This window comes from Dipodomys spectabilis, unplaced genomic scaffold (genome assembly GCF_019054845.1).
Source record: "Dipodomys spectabilis isolate Male_0828 unplaced genomic scaffold, ASM1905484v1 ptg000006l, whole genome shotgun sequence".
Lineage (NCBI taxonomy): Eukaryota > Metazoa > Chordata > Mammalia > Rodentia > Heteromyidae > Dipodomys > Dipodomys spectabilis.
Genome location: NW_024870683.1, coordinates 11,411,721 through 11,438,588, shown reverse-complemented (window position 1 = coordinate 11,438,588; position 26,868 = coordinate 11,411,721). Strand labels below are relative to the sequence as shown.

Below are 26,868 nucleotides of genomic sequence, written 5' to 3'. Positions count from 1 at the left end.
GTCTCCCTGGTCAGGTGCATTGACCTGTCTAGGTCCACTGGTTTATTTTATATCTGCTAAATCTTCCTGTCTTCCTCCCAAGCCGTTATTCTCCCCACTCCTCTCCTCTCCGGGTGAGCTCACAGCCCAGCTCAGCATCAGGAGCCCAGGCTCTTCCAGCAATGACCTAAGTGATCACTGTTCCCAGAAGAGGTGGCCGTGGCAGGGCTCACCAGCCCCCAGAACAGGATGGCTGAGCCCCAGGAGGGCTCTTGGCACAGACCTTCCTCTGGCACATGAAGGTGAACCCCTGACGGTCATGCCCACGGCTCCATGGCACAGCTTCTCACCCAAACACAGGAATCGGCGAGTACCAGCTTCCTGCCAAGCCTCTCACATGACCCACATGTCATGAGGGCCCCGGGTGGCCGTTGCCAGCTGCCAATCAGCAGGTGGTGGTGGCAAACACTGACAGCGGCTGGCTGGCTGGCCGGCCGGTGGCCCCAGGATAATGGGTACTCACCGCTCCCATGACGCCTCTGGAATCCCCTGGGACAATCCCGAGGTCGGTGGGAAATAAATCATGGCTCTCGCATGAAGGCAATCCTAGAAGGGACTAGTGCCCAGGACACGATCCCACCCTACCCAGATGACATGCACTCAGGGACAAGCACCATCCAGAAGCTCTGGTGTTCCCAGTACCTACATATTACCCTGGTGTGTGTGTGTGTGTGTGTGTGTGTGTGTGTGTAGAGGTACATTTGCACATTCTTATAACTGCCCATTAAATCCTCTACTGTGGGCAAGAGATGAGCCTAAGAACCCTGTTTTGACTGTATTTCTTTACAAATGGGGTGAGGCTGTGCATTTTGAACCGTTTGCCACTGTTCAGTCAGAGGTCTCGTCCTGCTGAACTGGCCTATAGCAAAGTTGCTTCACATCTCAATCACTCTCATTCAGTCCACTTGTGACCCAAGAGGGGAACATGAAGTTTAAGTCCTAGACACATTAGGAAAGAACCCAGCATCAAAACTAGAAGGAAGTTTTTGAAATTCTCCCTGGTCCAAACATCTCATACCTCTGAGGACACATGAGTCCCAGAAGTGAAGACTGCTGCTCGAGTCCCTCCGCTGACAGACCATGAACAGTCCAGCTCATCACTTCAACTCCCAAATGAAGCTAAATTCTTTCTAGAAAATTCGAGAGGAGGTCCCAAGTCGTCTCAGGATGTGGTGAGGAAGGGGGAGGTGGGACCCAGCAGATGGTTGTGTGACATCTACTTATCCTTATAGAAATACTTCCCTTAACAACGAAAGGAACAGGGCTCCAAACTTAACTGGTGACCCCACAAAACTTGTTCTCTGTACACCTCACATTGAGCCAACAGGGGGAGCCAAGGGTCTAGGTGGGACAGGGAACTAGTGAAGGTCACACAGTCAGATGAAAGGTAGAATTTAGGCTGCAGGGGGCCAGGGCCAGATCGTTGACCCAGCACTGGGTCAGACGGTAAGCAATCCCTGTCCTGGGGCAGACGGCCAGCCTTGAACCTGGGGCTTCATCTCAGCTTTCCCTGCAGAGAGTCAGCTGCTCGCTCAGACCCCTTGGTGCCAGGCTGATATTGCATTCCTCTCCCTGGCTGTGGGACTGGGGACACCAGTGAATGCCAGGGATGGTAATGGGACCCTTCACGCCACCTGATGTCATCCCCCAAGGCAGGCGTGACTCCTGTGTTGTGGCCGGGGGGAACAGCTGGCTCCGGGGCTGGCAGATGAGGCTCTGAGTCAGGCCTGGCTCGTCCTCATCCTCGAAGCTCCTCTCGCCAGTGTCACCGAAGGACAGGCTAAACTCTCCCCGTGACTTGAGGCCATGGGTCAGGCTGCCCAGGGCAGGTGAGGGGGAACCCAAGAGCAAGCCAGGCAGCATCTCTCGCCTGAGGGTGACTTCAGGACAAGCAGCAGTGGGAAGGCAGCGCTCCAGCCCTGCTCCTGGAAGGCACTGAGCCTCTCTCAGTCTGGGTGCTCTCATCTGCGCAGGGACGCCCTGTCCCGTCTCCTCACGGCAGGCCAAAAAAGGTCAGCAAGGGAAGGAACTTGGAGGCCATAAGGTAGCTTACAAAAAAGCAGAACGGTGCTGAGAAGTCCTGCAAATAATAAGTACTTTTGTCCCAGGAAGAAAATCTAGGTGACACAACAATTGTTTCCAGTAACAAATGTGCATTCCACAAACATTCACTGGGCGCTTGCTAATGGACTAGAGACTGCACCAGTTTGCCAGGTTCTAGAGAGAGATGCAGTCATACAGGACTCAATTCTGTGTCCTGAGACACACCAATTGGGAAGATGACCAGTAAAACAGAAAGTGGCATTTAGAAGGATGTGGAAGTTACAGTGAGCGCAAAGGAGAAGAGCTGCCTGGGGTCTGGGAGGCAAAGGAGAGGACAGCGAGAGTGCTGCATTTACACAGGCACATTAGGAATGAGAAAGGAATTGGTGCGCCCAATAACAGACAGTCAAAATAAAGCAAAAATTGACAACATTTTGAGATTAAAGTCATTCTACAATATCAGTTGGAGAGTTCAATAATTAACTCTTGATTCCCAAGGCCCTGGATTCAATCCCTAGCATTGCAAAAAGGAAGGGAAGGAGGAAACGAGGGAGAAAGGAGGGAGGGAGGAGGAAGAAAGGAGGGAAGGAGGAGGGAGGGAAGGAGGGAGGGAAGTGGGGGGAAGGAAGGAAAACGTGTTTTTGTGAAACATTTTGGACAATCAAAAACATGCTAATCAAATGCACGCTAATTAAATATGACAATAAAATATGATAATTAAATAATGACTAGAACAGTCAGGCAGAAGATAAGTAAGGAACTAGAAGCTTGAACAACATGATCAAACCACTTGATCTAACAGGCAGGCACTGACTGGACACTAGTGAGCAACAACAGAAGTGCATGTGGAATTTACTCCAGAGCAGACCACATATTGGCCCACAAATTAAATCCCAAGAGCCCAAAAGGTGAATTAACCCAAGCCCACCAACATGCATGGAAACATGTGAACAAAATGTATGCACACAATAGAATATCATTCTGCCTTAATAGAAGGAAATACTGGTGCATGCTTCCCATTGGATGACCTTGAAGATATTAGGCCAACTGCACTAAGACAGTCACAAAAAGACCAATAGTGTCTGTGTCCTCTCCTATCAGTGTGGACAAATTCAGACAGGAGGGGTGCAGGTGGTTGCTAGATTGCCAGGGGCTGGGCACCTGTGGGAGAGTAGGGAGAGGAACACCCTCATTTCATGGGTATGGAGTTTATAGTTCTAAAAGATGAAGAAAAGTTCCATGGTTACACAACAGTTGAGGGCATTGGATGCCACGGAATCGTATATTTTTAAATGGCTAAAATGTTGTTTTATGTTATGTATACACATTGCTTTAAAAACAAATCATTGTTTTTAAAAGCACAATGAGGCTCATGCCTGTAACCCTAGCTACTCAGGAGGCTGAGATCTGAGGATCACGGTTCAAAGCCAGCCCAAGCAGGAAACTCCATCAGACTCTTATCTCCAATAAACCACCAGAAAACTGGAAGTGGCGCTGTGGCTCAAGTGGTAGAGCACTAGCCTTGAGCTAAAGAGCTGAGGACAGTGCCCAGGCCCAGAGTTCAAGCCCCATGACCAACAACAACAAAAAAAGCACAATGAGGAGAATATTTTCCCCAACAGGGACAAGCTAGAAGGAAGGGCTAGAGCAAAGGTACAGAGAGGGAAAGTGAGTGGCCTTCCCTGGTGGAGCCAAGCGTCCTCACGTGGAGGACACGGGGTGTACATGGGTGGCTAGGTGAGCCGGAGCAGGGCTCTAATATCGTGCTTGGGGAGCAGGGGTCATTGTGTGCATCTTGGGAACGGCCAGGCCTCAGTGTTGAGGTCACAGGCAGGCCTTAGGACCATCTCCCCGGGAGGAGCTCAGTGGAGCCCCTACCCAGAGACATAAAAGTCCACCACTGTGGTCACTGCCCAGAGCCACAGCCACAGTGAATCATGGAGGGCCACCTGCTGAACGCAGGACACAGACAGAGAACCTGGGGGTGGAGCTCTGCCTGCAGGGCAGCCTCCCTATACCAACGGGCGCTCAGAGACCTAGTCCCCTGCAGGCCCGCCCTGCAGGTCCCGCCACGTTCACCTTGTGTGGGGGGCAGGAGGGACCTCCAGGGAGCATCTGCATCTGGGTGGGTCTCAACTTGTCCATCCACTGGATGGCCTGATCATCAGAAGGGCCGGAGGAGGGACTGATGTGACTGGACCCCTTGGTGATCAGACACACAAAAGGAAGCACGCTCTCTCTCCCTCTCTCCCCCCCTCTCCCTCTCTCTGTCCCCCCTCCCCCTCTCTCTCTTCTCTCCAGTCTAGCTTTGGTACCTTAGGTGAGGCCCTCCGCCTCCCTAGACCCCTTCTTTCCTGCTCCCGCCCCCCCCCTTCCGCACCCCTTGCCTAACCCTGTTGCTATTATATACTTCCACCCCTAAGATCTAATGGTTTCTTTTTCTAAACAGAGAGGGGGACACCCCAAGAGGACTTCAAAACCTAAGATAGAAGGAAGAAAATGAGGTGAATCCTTCTCCCAGAACCTCAGAGTTAAAACAAAAAGAAAAAAAAAAAACCTTTTCTCCCTCCTGGGAGAAAAGTAGCTCCTCAGCTGAAACCCTGCGCCACTGTTCCAGTGCTACTTGGTCTCCAGGGACACCAGTCAAGGCCAAAGAATTCTATGCGGTAATCACTGCACCTACTGTAGGTACGACAACGACGATTTTGTGTGGAAGGAGATGAAAATACTCACCACTTTGATTTCACGCCATACATACCAAGTTATCACACTGTACCCCACAAACCTGTACCATTAAAAGCACAATCAGACATGCTAAAACCATAGCTAGGAAAATATGTACACATTCTATCCTCAAAGAAGCATTTAGCAGGTGGCAGAGATGGGAGGATCCTGTCTGTCCAGCCTGGCCAATATAGTGAGACTCTGTCTCTAAATAAATAAATAGGAAGGAGGAGGAGGAAGAAGGCCACACATGGTTGCACATACTTATAATTCCAGCTACTCAGGAAGCAGAGACTGAGAGGATCAAGACCCCAACTACACCTGAGAATCAAGTTGCAAGAAGGGCCACAGGCAAAACCACAAGACCCTATCAAAAAATAAAGTAAAGGTGGGGTGGGGGAGGGATGGCTCAAAAAGCTAGAGCGCCTGCCTAGCAAGCACAAGGCTGAGTTTTGTCAAATCCTAGAGCAAAAAGTAGAAGAGGAGAAAGGGCAGGAAGAGGAAGGAGGAGGAGGAGAAAGGGAGGAAGAGGAAGGGGAGGAGGAGGGGGAGGAGAAGGGGGAGGAGGAGGAGGAAGCAGAAGAAGAGGAGAAGGGAAGGAGGAAGAGGAGGAGGGAAAGAAGGAAGAGAAGGGAGGGAAGAAGAGGAGGGAAGGAGGAGGAAGAAGAGGAGAAATACTTGCTGATAATTCGATGATTAAATCATTAGAACCTGCAAGACATGGTGACTTGTACCTATAGACTCCACTGTTCCAGGAGGCTAAGGCAGGAAGGGTGCTTGAGCCCAGGATCCCAATTTCAACAAAGGCTGGAAGGCAGGACTTACACTGGAGGGAGAGAACAAGGTGGATGTGCGAGGCGCATGTGCACAGAGGCTGGCGGGTGGCTCTCGAGGGGTATGGCCTGGAGCCCCTTTGCCCTGCTCCACTGTCTCATCCATACGACAGAAAGGTGACTAAGGCCCAGTCACTCACGATGTGGGGAAATGCTGGCCAATCATAGTGCCAGCAGCGAATCACTGGATGGGGATGGAGAACTCTAAGGAAGGGGTGGTGAGGGCAGTGTACTCAACTTCCAGACAGGCCAAGGTCAAGAGCACTGGGCTTTTGTTTTTTTAATTTGTTTTTGTACCATTGCTGGTGAATTGAGGGCCTAGGTGCTGTCTGTGAACTTTTTATGCTCAAAGCTACCTACTACTTGAGCCACAGCTCCACTTCTGGCTTTTTGGAGGTTAAGCGGAGTTAAGAGTCTCATGGAGTTTCCTGTTCAGGCTGGCTTTGACCATGATCCTCAGACCTCAACCTCCTAAATGGCTAGGATTACAGACATGAGCCACCAGAGCCTAGTATCAAATTAAATTTTAAGGCCCAATCTTGTTGTGGCCTTTCAGACACATCTATAACATTTATCATTAAAGTAAGATAAAAATCTGGTCAGCACAGAGTGAAAACGAGCTCAGCATTATGTTACTCTACAGACACCTGATGTGAAAATCCACTATTTCACAAATCTTAATTCTTAGGAGATTAGTATAGACCCATGATGAGCTGAGCTGTGAACTCAATTCCTCTCTTAGCCTGAAACGATCCCAAGCCTGTTTTGAGAAGACAGCACAGTTCTAACTCCTCACATCCAGGTACTGACGTACCTTTACAGTATAAAATCTGCTTTCCCCTCAAGCTTTTTCCTTCAAATAAAAACAGAATAACACAGTGGGGACTGGGAAGGCATTCTGGTCCTGCCCCCAATAATACGAGAGCATGTGACATGCTCACATCAGCTGGCCAGGGAGGATTTTATTAGACAAATCAGACAGTTCATTAAACACCCCAGGGCCTTTTTCATCATAAACGGAGCCCAGCAGGCCCGGGTAATGGGGATGGAGGCTCTCATAAGCTCTAATCTCTGTATTCTGACATTTAATGAGCATGAATAGCCAGAGATGGATGGTATCATTTATGATCCTTGTGAACCCAGGGAAAGGGTGATTTCAAAGGTTCCTCCATGGTCTTCCAGGCTTTGTCCATAAACTTTGTCTGAATTAGCTGTATTTCCTTTCAACCCACCACATCATCGCCTTAGGGACTCTAAGAACTGGGGTGGAGCGGACACGAGGTCTGGAGGCCCCACTGTAAGTCACTGACTTGGGTGTTGAATTATCTCTTAGTGATAGCCTGCATAATGGGAACTGTCGGGGAGGGGGGACGGGCTTCCCGTCCCCTGCAGGCCTGTGAGCCTACCTCCACCTACAGAGTAGTCCCCAAAAGGAGAGGGCTCCTCAAGATGCTCCCCATCACTGGAGCAATCCAAGCAAGATGCCAGGCCAAAAGCTAAGAGAGGGTGGGAAGAAGGACCTAGAGATCTCCAACTCCCTTTTCAGACCTCTGAGCTAGAGATTCTGTGACTTATATAGGACCCAATACTACCCAATGCAAAACAGCTTATAGTATGGGCCAAGAACTGTATGAATTCTTTTCCTTGAAATTATTCACGTATTCCTCACATAAAGTCAGCTCTCTCCTTACATTTTTTTTTTTTTTTTTATTTTGCCAGTCCTGGTGCTTGCCCTTGGGCCTAGTCACTGTCCCTGAGCTTCTTTTGCTCAAAGCTGGCACTCCTCCACTTGAGCTACAGCTCAACTTGCAGCTTTTTTTGATAATTTACTGAAAATAAGAGTCTCACGGTCTTTCCTGCCTAGGCTGGCTTCCGATTGCAATCCTCAGATCTCAACCTCCTGAGTAGCTAAGATTACAAGCATGAGCTAACAGGTGCTTGAGCTTATTATTTCTTTTTCTGATGGAGTTACACCTGATTGCCCATAGGCATGGAACTGGGCTCAGAGCTGGGTGAGCCAGGAGACTACATGTTCACTAATTTCCTAGACCCTGGAGGAGTCCCATGGAACCCACACTTCCTGATTCTCACCCACACAGGGCGGTCCACTGCACTCCCTAACAAAGTAGGCAGCCTGCGCTGGGTCTCCCCTCTGCCTTTGCAACCACTTGGCAAGGGTCTACACATGAAACCAGAGGAGATGTGGGAGTCACTGAGCTGTGGAAAAATAAGGGTTGAGTCTGGGGGGAATTCTCTTAAAGGTCAAAGGGCAGCAATAGAGAGGATGTCAGACAGGTGCACACAGGCAGACAACTCTTATTTCCTAAGGAGGACATGCTAGGGACAGGAAGTTTCAGCTCAAAGTGTGCCTGCTCCTTTGAGCCATGGCCTTGGCTGTGACCTTGCTGAGCAGAATGCTTGGGGCAGAGGCAGCCTCTGTTCCATTCTGAGCTCAGTGGCAAGAACACATCTCTCAGTCACAAGCACTAGAACTGTTCATGGCTGGAGCCCATTGGAGGAGCCTGGAGTTGCCTGGCTAATGCCTAGATGCTGATGAGATTGGTCAGTAGAATGTTCAAGAAAATGTTCAGAGGCCTGGCTTTCTCTCTCTGAAAAGGAAGCCACAAGCAGTGTTTACTCTCCAAGAAGTCACGGGAAGAAGGATGGTCCTTTTCCTTCCCCGCTAAGACAATTAAAGAGAAGTAAGAAAGTACCTGTGTTCGAAGGCAAAATGACCACCATTAATCTCTAAGCACAGGGCCTGGCCATTAAATTCTTTGGGCAAACAACTTTAAGAGTTTAACGACAATCAAGAGAATGAAACTGAATTAAGAGGAATAGTAATTAAATCAGGAAAGAAGTTTTTGAAAAGGGGATGGTAAAGGAGATTAAAAGCAGTAATGTTGAAAAATAGGGTGGGCAGAGCTGGGGGAGGGGAGGAAAGGGCAGAGCTCTCCAGAAGCAACCTGGATGGGACGAAGCAGAGCATATGACATTAAGAAATAGGTCTGGAAGGTTCTCTTCAGGAAGCCAGGTGTCTGGCACTTCCAAGTTAGATCTAGATAAACCCAATTCTTAATGGGGACTGGCTTTCCTTTAGAAAAACAGCAATCATTAGTTGGATAAAATATTTTTTTTAAGAGCCACAAACTTGAAGGACGGTGACCAGTTGCCCATTTGCCCAGGACTACCTTAGATTTATTCCTCAAAGCGTTATGCCCTAGAACAGCCAGGATGCTTACTTATCCTAACTTGGAGGGTAGAGTAGGGCCCTGGCCCCCAGATCTGCCAGGCACCAGTAAGTAGCTCATGCCTGTAATTCTAGCCACTCAGGAGGCTGAGATCTGAGGACCACAGTTTGAAACAGAAAAGTCTGTGAGCCTATCTCCAATTAACCAACAAGTTCAAGTGGTAGAACTCCAGCCTTAAGGTGAAAAAGCTGGGAGACAACACTCGGGTCCTAAGTTCAAGCCCCAAAACAGGCACAAAAAACAACAAAAATTGCTTTGAGATGCACTAATGTCTTATTCTCCAAAGGAAGGTGCTGGAAAAACAGAAACCAATCAAGCTAGGGATGGAGAAGTTAGGGGTTCAGAGATCAGGAGACTGAATAGCAGCTACGGATGTGAAAGACCAGGAAAGCTGGTCTTTCAGGGGGCTTTGGACTGGCTTCTCTTTTAACACCTGTGGGTGTGAAGTGCAGCTAGGGCTGCAGTAATAAAACACCCAAAAAGGGGGTGCCTTAAATAACAGAAATAAGCCGGGCACCAGTGGCTCGTGCCTGTAATCCTAGCTACTCAGGAGGCTGAGATCTGAGCATCATGGTTAAAGCCAGCCCAAGCAAGAAAGTCTGTGAGACTCATCTCCAATTAACCACCAGAAAACCAGAAGTGGCACTGTGCCTCAAGTGGTAGAGCACTCACCTTGAGCTGAAGAGCTGAGGGACAGCACCCAAGCCCAGAGTTCAAGACCCACGACGACGACGACCACCACCACCACCACCACCACCACCAACAACAACAACAAAACCCAAAAAACAGAAATATATTGCCTTGCATTCTGAAGATTGGAAGCCCAAAGCCAAGATGCTGGCAGGCTTGCTTGTCCTGAGGGCTGTTGGAAGAAAGAGCAGTTCCTTGGCTGGTGGATGACCGTCCTCAAACTCATGTGATATTCTTCCTCTATGGCTGTCTATGACCACCCTCCCTCTTATGAAGACATCCACCATATTGGACAGGCCCACTCTAGTGATCCCAGCTTAACTTGACCCTGACTACAAGACCCTTTCTCCAATTATGGTCACGTCTCCAGCTGATAAATAAAAGAACAGAAGAGACTAATAGAAGGCTAGATGGAAAAGAAGGTTGGGAAGAGGAAGAGCAGGAAGAAAAGAAAGGAAGGAAAAGGGGGGAAGAAGAAAAAGACAGTGAGCTGGGATAGATCACCATAGTGCAGAGAGAATGACAAGTCACCACGTGCCTACGTTTACTTTAATGTCGGCTTACCCACAGACTGCCCCAAACGGTGCAAAGAATACACATAGCATTAATATAAATGTTTCATGGCTCCCTAGTGACGCCCTTCCCTTCTCTTCCAGAAGCACAGAGCGAATGTGGATTCAGTAGCCTCCTGCAGGGAGGATCTGGGGAAGAGGACAGAGCCAAGACTCCCCGCTTCTTACACTGTTGCAGTGCAGGAAGCAGGAGGCCACCGCAATATTTATGAGTCCACTCAGGAAGGAAATTCTTGCCTGGCAGGATTGTTAAGTCCTCACTCTGAGGTGTCAGAGTGATGAGCCTCCTGCAGCCTGCCACAGAGAGGAAAAGGAAGTCACAGAGGGCATCTCCCAAGACTATGCTATTCATTCTGGCAGCATTTACCATGAAGAGGAGGTGCAGTTACTGAGTCAAAATGAGAGAAGGCAAGGTGAGAATCAGGCCTGTCTGGCCCCTGGGGACTGCCCAGTCCATGCTACATGCCATGCATACCCACAGGTCACTAAGACACACAATGCAAAAGTCATAAAAGACAGGGTAAATTTCCCCCACACTAACCATACCATGGTTGAGGCTTGAAAGAAGCAAAACAGGAACAAAATGAGCACATCCACATGGCTGATTGGGCACTGACCATGTGTGACTCCACTGAGAGAGGAGATTCAAAACCTGCCAGGCGGCAACAGCCAGATCCCTCCAGGTGACCCTGGTGCAAGAGGAAGTTTGAGGAGCAATTATCTAAGCAGTAGGCTGCCCCAATTTCTACCCGGCAAGCCGATTCAGATAAGAGCTTCTCACTGGTAACTCCAAGCTTGTATAGAACACATGGGAAGACAAGGGACGGACAGCTGCATGATCGATTACCATGCTGCCCTAGGCCAGAGTCAGCGCCATCAACTTAACCCCTTCATACACAGTGAAGTCCTCCTCTCTCTCCCTCTCTCTCTCTCTCTCTCTCTCTCTCTCTCTCTCTCTCTCTCTCTCTCAGGGCATACACTTGTAGATGCTTCTTTGAAATGGGTTCATCCAGAATAAATAGGACTACAGCTTGGATGTCTATTCAGCTCATGTGTGGGGTCATCTGATTTTAATGTCTTCAGAGGGACTAGCTGCCACAGGAACCAGGAAGGACACTCAGGTCAGCCTTTGTTCAAACCCTCCTTGTCAGCTTCTCGGGGTTGGCTTACCTCATATTTGTGGTCCTGTTCTTTCTGGTGGCTGCTTTTCCTTATGCTGTCTTCCCAGGAAGTCCCATGAACCTCTTGACTTTGTCCTAACCTTGCTAACAAGTATTCATTATGACTAGCTAGCCTTGCTGACCAACCCTGCCCCCTCTCCTGAGAACCCAGCCACAGGCTCAACCATGCAGCCCCAGGGAGGACAGCTGATCTGCAAGCAAAAAGCCTGATCTGGCCTCTGCTCTGCTACAGAATTGCTGTGCAATCTCTTGCAAGCCCCTTCCCTTCTCTGGGCTCATCCCCTATTGCACAAAGGGAAGAACATAATGCTCTTCCAGATAGGGCATCCCAGAATCCTATTGGGTTTTTAGGCCAACAGTTGAAACCAAGTGAAGAACTCTCCCCCCTCCTGGTTTTCCTCTGCAGGGCACAGGACCGTACAGAAGCATTACCTGGAGGCATGGAACAGAGCTAGCTTCACAGATCACGGTGCCATGGCCTGTCACACATATACACACTAGTGAAACTGTGGCTGCAAAAGTTACCACTGTGCTAATGGCAAGGGTCTGTGAGAGTCTTCCTGCCTGGTTTCTCCATAAACACACAGCTGTTCTGTCATTTGCAGCTCAGACGGGACTAAGGACTCACATTCATTCCAACACCCAGCCCTTTACGCTACAAGCTTCCTTGCTGGGTCATTTCTAAAGCCCACTGCAAGGGTGTGATACAGGGCGCTCAGTAAATGTTTTCTGAATAAATAAACACTATCCTTCCTCTATAACCATAAGAGCCACAGAAGAATCACAGCACAGAAAGCCTAACACTAAGGCTGTAAGCTACATCCACGGTCAGTGCCACACATTCTTGAACTTTAGAAGTTCTATGTTGTACCTCTACTTTTGTGACACTCGCCTACCCCCTCCCCCCCCAATCAGTACTTAGGAGTCTCATCTATGTGGCTCTAGTACGTCAGTCAAAGATGTGAAGCTAGAGCCTGGCACCAGTGGCTGACACCTGTAATCATAGCTATTCAGGAGGCTGAGATCTGAGGATCACCATTCAAAGACAGCCTGGGTAGAAAAGTCTGTGAAACTCTTACCTACAATTAACCACCAAAAAGCCAAATGTAGAGCTGTGGCTCAGGCAGCAGAATGCTAGCCTTGAGCAAAAAAGCTCAGGGACAATGGCCAGGCCCTGAGTTCAAAACCCAAGACTGGCACCAAAAAAAAAGTAAAGCTAAATCTCAGTTCTTCCACTCATTGGCTGAACAACTTAAACTTCAGTTTCCTTCTGTGCAAAATGGGGTATTAAACTGCCAATTAAACAAGAAACCCTACGGCAAAGTGGCACAGTTACTTGGAGACTATTGTAAAAGGACCATTTGAGCCCAAGTTCAATATCAGCCTAGACAACATAGTAAAAATACATCTCAAAAAACTTAAGTAAACCAGGATCCAGTGGCTCACACTTGTAATCTTACTCAGAAGGCTGAGATCTGAGGATCAAATCTAGCCCAGGCAGGAAAGTCTGTGAAACTCTTATCTCTTAACTGCCAAAAACCTTAAGTGGACTGTGGCTCAAGTGGTAGAGCACCAGCCTTGAGCAAAAGAACTCAGAGACAGCAATAGGCCCTGAGTTCAATCCCTAGTATGCCCCTACTTCCACAAAGTTAAGGTCAAGGAAAGACTGACAGAACAATCTAAACACAAGTGATAACACAGGATGGAGTGGGTAACATACACACAGGAATTTAAAGTCTTTATCTTGAAGATTTATTCTTTTTTTAAATTTTTGACAGCTGTTGGTATAATAAATCTGTGGCTAAGGAAAGACAATGCACCAGGACCAAACAGATTTCTAGAGTTTCCATCCACCACTAGTTTCAGGAACTTTGGCCTTTCCCTAACATGCTTTTCTCCATTGAACTTAAAAACCTCTCCCCAGACTACAGTCACCATGTAACTCACTTTCCCACGTCACTCATCAGCTGCCTCTGCCCCCATGGTTAAGATGGCGAGTTTTATGTGTATTTTACCACAATAAAAGCTGAACAAGAGCGAAAGGACCAGCTTGAACACTGTGATTCTCAGTGACAGTATTAGCATTATGTCATCCGGCCAAAAGCAGCTAATAGCTGTTGTACATCTTTACACCCAACTCCAACCTTCCTTCCTTCTGTTTAGATGGAAATATCTCATCTACCACTGAAATCTAGCATCTGCTTAGAAATCATTGGCTCAAAAAACGCCACAGCTCTCAGCTCCCCATCCACTACCCACTACCATCACAGCTAGGCAGACAGGAACCTGCACCCTAACCCACAAATACCCCTGTGGGGGCCACAGCATCAGTCTAGGAAAAGACAAGACAGACACAGACACACATGCAATCAGATCATTTTCCAAATTAAAGGTATAACTTGACCATTGTCATTCTACTAATCTGCCCATCAGGAAAAATAAGTCCATCATAGATAAAGTCAGCTTCAATTTCTTCCAAATGAAATTGATTTTCCTGCTCTCCAAAAACGAACACCTGTTTCATGCAATACGCAACCCACAGAATCCAAGAAACCAATTTTACATCAATTTCTCCCCCAATAAAATACCATTTAGCCAAGATTTACAAGAGCACACCCCCTCACACCCACCCCAGTAGATTGCCCTAAGAAATCTTTTGCGAAAATACATACTTTCAACATGCAGCCAAAAAACTTTGCATCTAGGAATTTTAAAGAGCACTTAGGAAACCATTGCAATGCTCAAAGAATTTGTTTGAAGCAGCCTTACTGTTGGATGAAGATGTGACTTTCAATTACTCATCTTTTTCATTCCCTCACCTCATCATCGTTTTTCCCCATTGCTGGTTTGTCAGGAGCTCCCCAGGGACAACATCTGCTGCAGGAATTGGATTTGAAATTTTCAGCTGCTCAAACGAGCAAATTCTACCTATGTGCTAAGATCTCACAGTGACAGCATGAGCCATAAGTTGAACTTCAAAAACTTCAGAGAAGAAAAAGAAGCAACCCTAAGACAGCGATGGGAAGGGAGGAATGAGAGGGAAAGAGGGAACAGCCTACACTAAGCAAAAGGAAAGAAATGTAAACATCACCTGATGTGGAAGAAATGATTTGTATTGTCAAAGCCCATAGAATTCACAAACTGTATAGACCATGATAATGACAATGTGCCTTGTGAAGGTTAAAATGTGTTTGTGACTTTAAGAATCACTATTCCAGGGGCTGGGAAGGTGGCTCAGTGGTAGAGCACTTGCCTTGCATGCATGAGGCCCTGGGTTCGATTCCTCAGCACCACATAAGAAAAAAGAAAAAAGCCGGAAGTGGTGCTGTGGCTCAAGTGGTAGAGCGCTAGCCTTGAGCTGAAGAGCTGAGGGACAGCGCCCAGGCCCAGAGTTCAGGCCCCATGACCGGACCCAAAAAAATAAAAAATAAAAAAAAAAAATCACTATTCCACAATACTGTGAAATATGTGAAATTTATGTAATCACCTAATCTCAATTTAAAAAAAAAAGAGAGAAGGGATGGGTTAGGAGTGATGGGTGGCAATGTTGTCAGACACCTTGTATTCATATACTGTTTTGGAGAATGGGAGCTTCTTTGTATAACTACTTAAATAATTGAAAAAAAAAACAAACTTCCACTGGGATGGAATTAAATAAACTTAGTGTAGAAATGTGTCAACATTACACTCTAATGTTAAAGGTCTTTTAATTTTTAAAACAAAATATTATTGATAAATCCAATTTATCCAATTAACCCTTTCAAACTAGGTGAAGGAGAAATAAACAGATGGGAACCCTGGTGTACATTTTGAGAATTAAGAATTGGAGGAGGGGGGGGAGAAAATCAGCAAGTGTTTTAGAGACAGAGGACAGGAGCCAGGCAGGTAGCACATGCCTGTAAGTCAGCCCAGCACCAGGGAGGTAAGGGCAGGAAGACAGCAAGTTTGAGGCCAGTCTGGGCTACATAGCAGGGCCCTATCTCAGGGCCCTATCTGAGAAGAACAGAATGAGCAAACATCTATCCAAGATTTCTGGTTTCCAATTCTTTGACTGTTCTGTGGTATCAAATTGCCTTTGAGCACAGATCTTCTTGGCAGAGTCATCACAGAATACCCCAAATATCAATCCCCAGGACAAAAATACCCTGGGGGAAAAAAACACACGGAGGCTAATTAAGGTATCCTGGAGTTTGAATGAGTACACAGTTGTGAGGGACTGTCAATCCAGCCAAGAACACAATCTCCACAAGACAATTTTCCACCTAATCAATGGCAACCCTACAGGCAGACAAAGGCCTTAGCACAGAGACAGGAGCAACCAGACTGGGATAGATCAATTAAAAAGTTTATTCGACATAGAAAAAAAATCTGATTCCTCAATCAATTCGTGTTATGTTCCCTGTAAAACAATACGCTTACAGAAAATTTCTTTCTCGTGAACAGAAAAACCACTTCACTTTTGGTCCAAGATATGCTGGGTGTATTTTTTTTTTCCTTCTTCTTCAGATGACAGATGGATGCAGCCGAATCTACGAACGCGTGTACTTGCCCCAAATGTGCAACATAAATACAGAAGCGATGAACAGGAGACTCATAACCAAAACTGGAACGGGGCCACTAGAAATAAGAAGACAAGGCATGCATGCTTTAGTAATAAGGTATTATTAGAGCTTACACTCAAGCTCGCCCAGGGGCAAAGTGAGGACAGTGTGGGGGCTTCCGAAGTATCCAGGGGCATTATTTACGTCATCTAAAAATATTCCCAAAGCTATCGTGATGGCATGATGATGGCACTGCAGTTGGACTCACTCTCCGTGAAACACACAACCAACATACAATGAAATACTCAGATATCCTGGGGAAAAAAAAAATCACCTCTCACAAAGACAGACTTTCCCATCGAATTACAAAGTGTTAGAGATACAATGAGCATCACGTTATATAAAAAATTGATGAGATGGCTTTAAACATATGACCCCATATGACCTGCACAACAAACTCATGAGACAAGTATTAATTTCATCTGATACATAAAGAAAACTGAGGAATACAGGAACTATTATTACTTGCTTACAACATACAAGAGGGACAGGGAGAGACTTGAACTCAGGTTTTCTGAGTCCATTTTGACTGCCTCAAGGTCCTGTCTTCAAGGAACAAACATTCTAGGCACCAGGCATTAAGACCCAGTTACATTTATGTATCCAATGTAGGAAATAAACAGATTTTTACTCATCTGCCCTTCCCTACATCAAATGTTTTTCCAATTACAAATTAATAGATGGGTTTCTTAAACAGAAAACTGAACTCCCTGAATTTACACAAGCTGTGAAGTTTACTTCAGGCGCTGCCTCTTTAACTCTTCCTGCCCACACGCCCCAGATACAACTGAGGAGCAGAGAGAGTGAAAGGCCACGGAAGAGGAATCATCATAATCACCAGCAGAGTGACAGTGACCATGACTGGACAAAAGCAGTACAGAGATTACGGTCTCCGCTACCATACTCCATGCTTCCTAAACCCGGACAGCTGAGGGAGCACACAAAGGTAAAAGATCCAGGAAGAGATGACATCACGTTGTACTCCATCTTACTCCCTTACTATAAGATGTTATTAAAACCTCAACCAGAACACAAAGCTGAGGGTAGTCCCAGAGCCTAAGACTCAGTAGTTCTCAAACCTGTCACTGAAGCCCCATCCCTTACCTTTCTCAAGCCTCAGCCTCCCGCTTGTAAAGTGTCATTCATCATAATACCTATCTTATAGCACTGCTGGGCTATTCATACATAAATGAATACTCACAAAGTAGGCTTACAATACCTCTCAAGAAGTTCTAGTTATCAACCTGATGGAGAAAAATGAAGCACCAAGATGTTGCTTGACTTCTCCCAGACATGGATTTATAGGCAGAAATTTCCAACTGTGTCCTCTCACCAAAAGCCCCTATCTCTGCTGTGGTGAGAATGTGGTTTATGGGGCTTTAGCCACTTCCTGGGAGGCCTAGACACAAATGGCGAGTCTGGCTGTTCAGAAGCAGGAAGCCCAGCAGGCATGAGCCAGACTCGGCCACAGAAGAATGAACACCTTTGCCTGCCTTCTGGAGAGGGTTTAAAACAAGTCCACCAGATCCCCATTGAACAAAGGAATTCACACTGCCTCTGAAATTCTCAGGAAAATTACCTCTAACTGAGACAGGAAGGAAGACTACCAACTCACACCCCCACACCCAAGGAGTACCTCCCAAATACATTCTTCCAAGTCTCCTGGATCACAGTAATGGAGCCAACCAAATCTCCAGGACTCCAAGGAAGCCTTCATAAACTACACCTGCAATGCAGGTCAAGGTGCTGTGAGATGCACTTAGCGCTCCTCATGACCGCTGCCGCTAGGAACCCTGTCCTAGCATGAAGTTTAGTCAGAATGGTGTTCTGGAGCCTCTGGGCCTGGCAGGGGCCTGGCAGAGGCCTGCAGGGCTGGACTGGCCACAGCACCAGGCACCCTGACAAGTGAGGCGGGCAAGCATGGGACGGGGGGTCCTGGATACCCGCCTCCCTCACACACTGATTTCCAGAAAGTGCCATGTTCCTACCTGGACCCACAAACACCACCACACACAAGGAGGCTGGGGAACTTCTGGTGACATAGCCTAATGGGAAAACTTGCATTAGGCTGTAATAACATCAGCCTGTGCCTCCAGGAGGACGTGAAAAATCACCCAATTCCTATTCAAATGGTTCCTTCTCTTTCCCAGCGTGAGGCAGGATCACCAAATGAAGAGCAATCTTATCTCATTAGTGGCTTTCCCTCCAGTTCTCCCTGCTGCCATCACTTACTGTGACAGGGCGACAGGCGGAGCCTCCATGCCTTTCACTCACGCCACACACCGACGTCATTTCAGGGCCTAACCTGTCTAAAGTGACAAATGGGCAGGTGACAACCCGGCCTGCCTGGTGCAAATGAAGCCCTTATGGGTCACAAGCAAGGTAGGCAGCACGCCACACTCTGAAACCCTGGATGCGCACATGGGTTCTGATCCCAAGACTTACACTTTGAGTCCCGGGGAATCCTCTGTGTAGAACCGCCACATCCCTCCGGTCCCCGCCGAGGTCGTGCGGCCTGCGCTCCTTGTCCCACAGCTGGCATTCTTCCTGAAATAAAGAAAAACATTACCAAGGGCCTTTCCTTGGAACTTCTTTGAACCACATTATAACATAGGCTACCACTGTGCCTTTACAGAATCAATAAGGTGGGGCTGGGAAGGTGGCTCAGTGGTAGAGTGCTTACCTTGCATGCATGAGGCCCTGGGTTCGATTCCCCAGAACCACATAAACAAAAAGAAAAAAAGCCGGAAGTGGCACTGTGGCTCAAGTGGTAGAGCGCTAGCCTTGAGTTGAAGAGCTGAGGGACAGTGCCCAGGCCCAGAGTTCAGGCCCCACAACCGGACCCCAAAAGAAAAAAAAAAAAAAAGAATCAATAAGGTGCTAGGCCCTAGTGGCTCATGCCTGTAATTCTATCTGCCCAGGAGGCTAAGATCTTAGGACTGTAGTTTAAAGCCAGCATGGGCTGGAAAGTGCCTAAGATTCTTATTTCTAATTTAACCACTAAAAAGCTGGAAGTGAAGCTGTGGTTCAAGTACCAGAGCAGCAGCCTTAAGCAAAAAAGCTAAGGGACTTAAGTGAACCAGGGCTTGAGCCCAGGTTCGAACCCCAGTACTGGCACCAATTTAAAATAAATAAATAGGGAAAAAAATGTCTTTGCCAGTACTCAAATTTTAGAGTTACTGCTATAATGCCAACAATTATGAACTTAGTACTTACTGTCATATGACAGTAAGTACTCATACCCTGAGAAAGTTACTATTTCCTACTTCATACATGAGGATAATTTAGAAAGGTCAAGAAAACTGTTCAAACCCCAGTACTGGGGTTTGAAGTCAGGGCTTCATGCTTGCCTAGCAGAAGCTCTACCATTTGAGCTCCACCCCCCTAAGCCTTTTTGCTTTAGTTATTCTTCAGATAGTCTTACTTCTGCCCAGAACCAGCCCTGGACCCGTGATCTTCCTACCTACACCTCACACATAGCTGACATTTTAGCTAATACTCTCAGCTTATTTGTTAAGATGGGGTCTCACTAACTTTTTGCCAGGGTACCTCAACCATGATCCTTCTACTTCTATCCCCAGGTAGCCGGAATTACAGGCATGAGCCACCTCACTTGGTTGAGCAAAGTCAGTTTCTCTTCACACGTATTTCTGTGAATCCAAGTAAGAAATCCTCGTACTAAAAGAGTCCTGAATCTATATAATTTGATCAAAATTATACCAAAGTGTTAAATTACTATATTTATTGCAGAAGAGACAAAAAGCATTAAGTTTTAATTATATCACAGTCCCCAAAATGGGACTGTATTTTAAAAAGTACTTTGTGCCAGGCGCTGGTGGCTCACGCCTGTAATCCTAGTTACTCAGGAGGCTGAGATGTGAGGATTATGGTTCAAAGCTAGCCCGGGCAGGACAGGCCATGAGACTCTTGTTTCCAATACACCTCCAGAAAACCAGAAGTGGCACTGTAGCTCAAGTGGTAGAGTGCTTGCCTTTAGCTGAAGAGCTCAGGGACAGCTCTCAGGCCCAGAGTTCAAGGCCCACAACCAACCAAAAAAAAAAAAAAGTACTTTGTGAAGCTTTGCTATTTTGATGAACTGACTATATAATATACATCTTGGACAGAGTGGCAGGAAGTAAAAAGTGGTGGGAAACACCCAAACAGAACCTGTCCACAGCAAAGGGTTGGAGACTCAGCACACATGAGGTCTGTGGTACAGGCAGCCTGGGCCAAGAAGCACCCTAACAGAAATACTGCTAACCAGACCTACTGCCCCTATGCTAGTTATTCCAACAGGGCCGAAGTGGTAAGTGGTGAGTTGAAAGGCATCTTCTTTGGCCCATTCATCTCCCTAGGTGAAGAGAAAGAAAGAGGAGAGGAAAAGGCTTGTCTCAATAGCCCCTCCCTTAAAGTCCCACTTTATGGTGTAGGTTGCTGATTCTGGATTGTTTGCAAAGGGAAGAATGAATAGGACGGACATGCAAGTGAAAACCCAATCCCTACCATCACTTGCCTCCCAATTCTGGTCCTAATGCCCTTCTCAGCCTCCCACGGCCTTTATGCCACACTCTATATGCAAAAAGGCTATCTACAGCCCAAGGAGCTTGCCCTGCCCTGCTGCATGAGTGGGAGAGTGGAGTCCTGGGTCCAGCAGGAGGAGTTGTTCGTTCAGCATAGAACTCTGAAAGCAATCAGGGTTAATAATTTGGGCCTACTGCACTATAGCATTGTTTCAGACATTATGGACTACATGGCAGGCTGGGAACTTGGAACACTCTTGTATAACTGTTGTCTGGGGGCACACATTGTAAACAGTAGAGGAATTTACAGATGAAGGCATGCACTTAGAAAAAAGCATTCACGTGCAAAGATGCACACCATTTAAATCTATGGGGCAGGCTCCTGAATGTCCCTCCTCTTCCCAACTGGAAGAAAAACCCAGTGTGGGCCATGACTCCTGCATCTTGCCAATCCAATTCCTGTGTTCAAAGCTAGGATGTCAGAAGCCCCAGAGGAATGAGTATGGAAGATTCCATATTTCTGCTAGCACTTGGTGTGCAGGAGATGCCTGAACACCACTAGAAATACAAAATGTACTCAAAACATTGTCCATTCCCTCATTGGAAAGCTAAGTAAAGCCAATAACAGAGCCCACTTTACTCTCTTCAATTTCTACTTGGGTCTATTTGGCTCTCTCTTTCTAACCAGTGTATGACTGCCCTCCTCTTCTCATACCTTAACGAACTGTTGTTGTTGTTGTTTGTTTGTTTTTTTGTCAGTTGTGGGGCCTGAACTCTGGCCTGGGCGCTGTCCCTCAGCTCTTCAGCTCAAGGCTAGCGCTCTACCACTTGAAATACAGCACCACTTCCAGCTTTTTCTGCTTATGTGGTGCTGAGGACTCGAACCCAGGACCTTGTGCATGCAAAGCAAGCACTCTACCACTGAGCCACTTTCCCAGCCCCACAAACTGTTTTTTTCACCTGTTTACATCCTTTTTTGAACACTATCGCCTGCTTTCAGTTACTGGAACACACCAAGCTCAAGGACTTCAGTTAACCATTCCTTCTGTTTCTCTTGCTTCTTTCAGCTCTGTGCTCAGACACAGCCCACCCAGAATACCTTAAACAGTAACAGCCATTTTTACCACTCTCTAATCCCCTACCCTGCTTTACTTCTTTTCATGGCCCTTATTGCCATGTTGTATTTGTTTTATTTATGAACTCCCACACTGCAATAAGGTTCATAGAATAAAGACAAACTCTGCCTATCTTGTTCATTCATACATTCTCCAAGCTAAAAGTGTTTGCCAAGCAGCAGAAGTTTAAATAATTATTCAATGACTATCTTAATGTCCCTGATTCCCACTAATTCTGCTTGAACACTGTGTAGCACTTCGTGGTTTTATTGTTTCTGATGCATTATTGCTCCTTTTCATTCCCACAGCAACACTATACTTAGCTTTGTGAGTATTCCAACCCTAGTTCTGACCTTAAATCCTGTACTGCTTCTTTCCCAAGATATGATTAACCCTATGATTTTATTCACAAAGGATGAAAATCTACAGGCTATATAATCTAAAGCATTATTACCCATGAACCTCAAACTTTCTTCTAAAAAGTTACAGAGTCGATACACTCACAAAATCACGTAAACCATTACACTCACAAAATACTTAGCCCACAGCAAACTTCTAAAAGAGAATATAGTAGGGTCCCTCTATAGACAGCCATTTATACTATGTCTGGTTACACTGGCCCTGCCACACTGAACCCTGTAAGATGCCATCCAGCTCTGAAATTTAAAATCTCCACATCACATATCCATCTGTTACAAAGATCTCTGAAATCCAAGGGAGCAACACAACACTCTAAGCCCTCAGTTTCTAAACTACTTCCCTCGGATATCTAAAGGACAGTACACTATCAGTTAGAATGAACTTGCCATTTCTGACCATTGTATTACAATTCCCTTCTCTGAGCTGCAAGCCATCAGTTTTAGATTTGCTTTTGTAAAACACCTCGGCCATCTTCACAGTCTGTGGTCAGTACTGGGTTTGGAAGTCAAGGCTTGTTTGGCAGGTGCTTTTCCACCTGAGTCAATGCTTCCTGCCCAGCTTTTGGCTGGTTAACTGGAAATGGAGTTTCTGCTCACGCTGGCCTCAAATCGCTATCTTCTGGATCTCAGGCTCCTGAGTACCTAGGATTTTTAGGATTGTGACCCCAACTGGCCAAGCCCTCTTCATAGTCAGCTTGTCCCACCTACAGGAAATGGTGTGAAAGAAGACTGCAGCCAGACACGCCATGTTAAATGTGGGGTGCACAGGACCTCTGGGCAGGAATGTAAAGGCAAAGCTCAGCTCCTGGGTCACCAACCTACCTACATCAGTATCAACGGTTCAGCTTCGACTGTCCCTGATCCTTATCTACTTTAACTTTCCTTCTTAAAGAAAGGGGCAGGAAAACGAGCAACCGAGATGGAAATGATGCCTCCCCTCCCAAAAGGCCTTCAGCTTCTCCCCTGGCCCACGTCAGTTCAGACTCCTTGCGGCCTGGAGAGCCTGAAAGTTCCAGGAGTGTTTTCAAGCCCTGGGATTTCCTTCCCAGGCCCAGAGACCTCTCGGATCCCATCTCTGCGCCCAATGAGCCGCCCGGCTCCTTACCTCTGCCGGACAGTCGATCCCGCGGCCCGGGCGGCCACCGCTTTGCTGGGCGATCGCCCTGAGGAGCCCACGTTAGTGCCGCTGGGGGTCGGGCCCGGCTGTGGAGGAAGACAAGCAGACAGACCGTGAGGCCCCGAGGGCGGCTAGGGAGCCAGGGAAGGAGCCGCAGGGAGGAGGGGACGCCGGGCAGGAGTGGGCGCGCCTGGGGAAAGCAGGGAGCCAGGGGCGGAAGCTGGGGCCGCGTACCATGCTGGAAGCTGGAGGGCTCCGGAGGGTAAAAAGCGGACCGCAGCTAAACAGCAGAGGATACCGAGGACCGCAAGGAAGACTGCTGAGCACCCAGAGGACCCGCAACAGGAAAGATGAGCTCAGGCCCCGCCCCCAGGCCTGCTGGCAGGGTCCTCGCTGGCTCCAAGGACGCCTTGGCTGCCCTAGGATATGCCTGCAGAAATTCTGCAGAACGCAGCTTACCTAGAGGCTAAATGTGAAGTACATCCCTTGCAAATGATCTGATTGTACTATATTCTGCTTCAAACGACCCATTCCCTCCGAGAGAGAAGCTATAACCAAAGTCTGATGTGAAACTTTCTCCGGCACTTGCTAGGTGCCCACAGGTTTGCGCTGATGTGGCCTTAAGGAGGTACGCGAGGCGAGGCGGGGTCGTCCCTCAATGGCCAGCTAAGGCAGAGGGCGGGGCTTAAAGCCCCCTCGGGTCGCGGGGCTCTGTGCGCAGGCGCGGCTGTCCAGCCATGGCGGAGAAGCAGGACCCAAACCCGGACTCGGGTGCTGGTCCTTCGGTGCTGTTCCTGCACCCGGACCTGGGTGTGGGTGGTGCCGAGCGGCTGGTGCTGGACGCGGCGTTGGCGCTGCAGTCGCGCGGGTGCCGCGTGAAGATCTGGACGGCGCACTACGACCCGGGCCACTGCTTCGCCGAGAGCCGGGGGCTGGCGGTGCGCTGCGCCGGGGACTGGCTGCCCCGCGGGCTGGGCCCCGGCGGCCGGGGCGCCGCGGTCTGCGCCTACGTGCGCATGGTCTTCCTGGCCCTCTACGTGCTGTTCCTCGCCGACGAGGAGTTCGACGTGGTTGTGTGCGACCAGGTGAGACGGCGGCGGGGGCCTCGGTGGGCTGCGGCCCGGCGATCGGAGCCGACCTGCGAGCGCGCCGGGAGGGAGACGCCTGCCGTCTGCACCGGGCGACAGATCGCCGCCGCGCGCCGGTGGTAAACATCGCGAATCCCCGCTACTCCGGAGGCCGAGAATTGAGGATCGCAGTTCGAAGCCATCCCGGGCAGGGAAAGTACCGGATATCCACTATTACTAGAGAGTTGGAAGTGGAGCTGTGGCTCAAGTGGTAGAGTGCCATCCTTGATAGTGCCCAGGCCTAGTTCAAGCCCCAAGACACACCCCCACCCCCGCGCGCGCGCACACACAATTTTTTTAAAGGGTAGCATGTAAAATAAATTGTAAAAATGCAAGAACATAAGTTTGTGAAATGACTTAATGCTCAAAAAAAAAAAAAAAAAAGAAAGAAATTAAGGCGGCCTTTCTGCCCTGTAAATTCCAGCCTTGGCAGTCTTCTTACTGGACTCTGCTCTAAGCTGCAGCCCACTTATTTAGTTTTTTAGAAGGAGAAAGCTCCTGTAGCTGCACTGTCCACTGTGGGAATCCATGTGGCTGCCGAACTGAGATACTTAGGCCCGAAAATATCGAATATAAACTAGAATTGGGAAACTGGATGTGAAAAAAAGCATCTCAATGTTGTTAGTTTTACCTTTTGAAATGATAGTGTATTCCTTTCACCTCACATTTAATGTTATCGGGTATTATTAATTTTAAACACTTGCTTTGAACTTTAAATGTTTAGCATTCATCCTGCAAATGTCTACCAGCCTTCTATGCATCAGTCATTAGACTGGGCACGGATGAGTGCTCACAGTGCTCAATCAGGCAGTGCCCAGAAGGAGCCCAGAGACCCGGTGGGTTTCCTGGTAGGTATCTGTGCCTTTGGTTTGGTTATGGTTAAGTTGTCCAAGTTATTTATCTGCCATTGACTTTGCTTTGGCTAGGTGTCTGCCTGTATCCCAGTGTTCAAGCTGGCCAGACGGCGGAAGAAGATCCTGTTCTACTGTCACTTCCCAGATCTGCTTCTCACCAGGAGAGATTCCTTTCTGAAACGGCTGTACAGAGCCCCAATTGACTGGCTAGAGGAGTACACCACAGGCATGGCAGACTGTATCTTGGTCAACAGCAATTTCACAGCTGCTATTTTTAAGGAAACCTTCAAGTCCCTGTCTCACATTGACCCTCATGTGCTCTACCCATCTCTGAATGTCACCAGCTTTGACTCTGCTGTTCCTGAAAAACTTGATGACCTAGTCCCTGAGGGGAAAAAATTCCTCTTCCTTTCTATCAACAGATATGAGAGGAAGAAAAATCTGACCTTGGCACTGGAGACTCTAGTCCAGCTGCGAACACGGTTGGCCTCACAGGATTGGGAGAGGATTCATCTGATAGTGGCAGGTGGTTACGATGAGAGAGTGCTAGAGAATGTGGAACACTATCAGGAATTAAAGAAAAAAGTCCAGCAGTCCGACCTTGACCAGCATGTGACCTTCCTGCGCTCTTTCTCAGACAAGCAGAAAATCTCACTCCTCCATGGCTGCACGTGTGTGCTTTACACACCCAGCAATGAGCACTTTGGTATCGTCCCTCTGGAGGCCATGTACATGCAGTGCCCAGTCATTGCTGTCAACTCAGGTGGACCCTTGGAATCCATCGTCCACAACGTTACAGGGTTTTTGTGTGAGCCTGACCCGGTACACTTCTCAGAAGCAATAGAAAAGTTTATCCACCAACCATCCTTAAAAGTCACTATGGGCTTGGCTGGAAGGGCCAGGGTAAAGGAGAAGTTTTCCTCTGAGGCATTTACAGAACAGCTCTACCAGTATGTGACCAAACTGCTAGTATAATCACATTCTCTTAAAGTCTTTATGCTGCATTCATTACCATCATTTTTATGGATTGTAAAAACACTTTTGAGACCAAAAAAAGGAACCTAGAATCTAGTATAGAGGGATTTTTTTTTTTTTAATAGACACCTCCACCTACATTTTCAGAAAAACATTCCAAGTCCTACTACTGTTAGAAAAATGGTAGATTCCACCTTTGGCAGAATATTTGAATTATATCTTTTGGATTATTGTTGCTCTGCATATAAGTAGTTAATTATATTGTGCCTTAATCGGTTTTCTTGCTTTAAGTATATGGTTATCAAAATTGGTTAATATGACTTCAGAGCATGAAGACAGACTGCTGTGGTTCCCAGACTCCATTCACTGAAGTATTTACTGTCAGCTGCTAAGAAATCCTTGCTTAAACCGACCCCTGTCTGGGCGATAGCAAGAATGCAGTGTTTTTTATAGAGATGATGTGTTGTATTTTTTACATTCTGAGACGTGATAAAACATGTTCCGCATAGTAAAAAGACAATAAAGCACTAGATTTTAGCCTCCTTGATTTCTTTTGGTGCTGCTAAATAAGATAACCAAACCTAGCATCAGAACTGGTAAACTATCCAGACATGATGAGCGTATTGTGACATGTGACGTGCATTGTGTTAATCACTTTGCCAGGCAGTACTGTGACAAAACATGATATAATTGGCTTGAAAAGAAGAAAGGTTCATTTTGGCTCACAGTTTAAGAGGCCGGTCTGTGGTTGTGTAGTTGTGCCGTTTGGGTCTGTGGAAGCTCAGTACATCATGACAATAGCATGTG

The 26,868-nt window shown here is 47.4% G+C and overlaps 2 protein-coding genes across 2 annotated transcripts; one reads left to right on the top strand and one right to left on the bottom strand.

Moving 5' to 3' along the window:
* Positions 1-15,662: 15,662 nt before the first annotated feature.
* On the bottom strand, positions 15,663-23,503 carry Sec61b (SEC61 translocon subunit beta). The gene is made up of 4 exons (XM_042698142.1): positions 23,340-23,503; positions 23,094-23,191; positions 18,380-18,481; positions 15,663-15,950 (listed from the first exon to the last, which is right to left on the bottom strand). The coding sequence occupies exons 1-4, from the start codon at positions 23,340-23,342 to the stop codon at positions 15,863-15,865; spliced, it is 291 nt and encodes a 96-aa protein (XP_042554076.1). The 5' UTR covers positions 23,343-23,503; the 3' UTR covers positions 15,663-15,862.
* A 314-nt stretch (positions 23,504-23,817) lies between these two features.
* Positions 23,818-26,598, top strand: Alg2 (ALG2 alpha-1,3/1,6-mannosyltransferase). Its single transcript, XM_042695837.1, has 2 exons — positions 23,818-24,190; positions 25,159-26,598. The coding sequence occupies exons 1-2, from the start codon at positions 23,843-23,845 to the stop codon at positions 26,059-26,061; spliced, it is 1,251 nt and encodes a 416-aa protein (XP_042551771.1). The 5' UTR covers positions 23,818-23,842; the 3' UTR covers positions 26,062-26,598.
* The last annotated feature ends 270 nt before the right edge of the window (positions 26,599-26,868 follow it).

What these genes read in the sequence shown, in the direction of transcription:
- Sec61b (XM_042698142.1), bottom strand. An exon ending in GGATCGACTGTCCGGCAGAG is followed by an intron (nt 18,482 to 23,093) that starts GTAAGGAGCCGG and finishes TCTTTATTTCAG; the next exon opens with GAAGAATGCCAGCTGTGGGA. An exon ending in GATTCCCCGGGACTCAAAGT is followed by an intron (nt 15,951 to 18,379) that starts GTAAGTCTTGGG and finishes TCTTATTTCTAG; the next exon opens with TGGCCCCGTTCCAGTTTTGG.
- Alg2 (XM_042695837.1), top strand. Translation starts at nt 23,843, where the DNA reads ATGGCGGAGAAGCAGGACCCAAACCCGGACTCGGGTGCTGGTCCTTCG. An exon ending in ACGTGGTTGTGTGCGACCAG is followed by an intron (nt 24,191 to 25,158) that starts GTGAGACGGCGG and finishes TGCTTTGGCTAG; the next exon opens with GTGTCTGCCTGTATCCCAGT.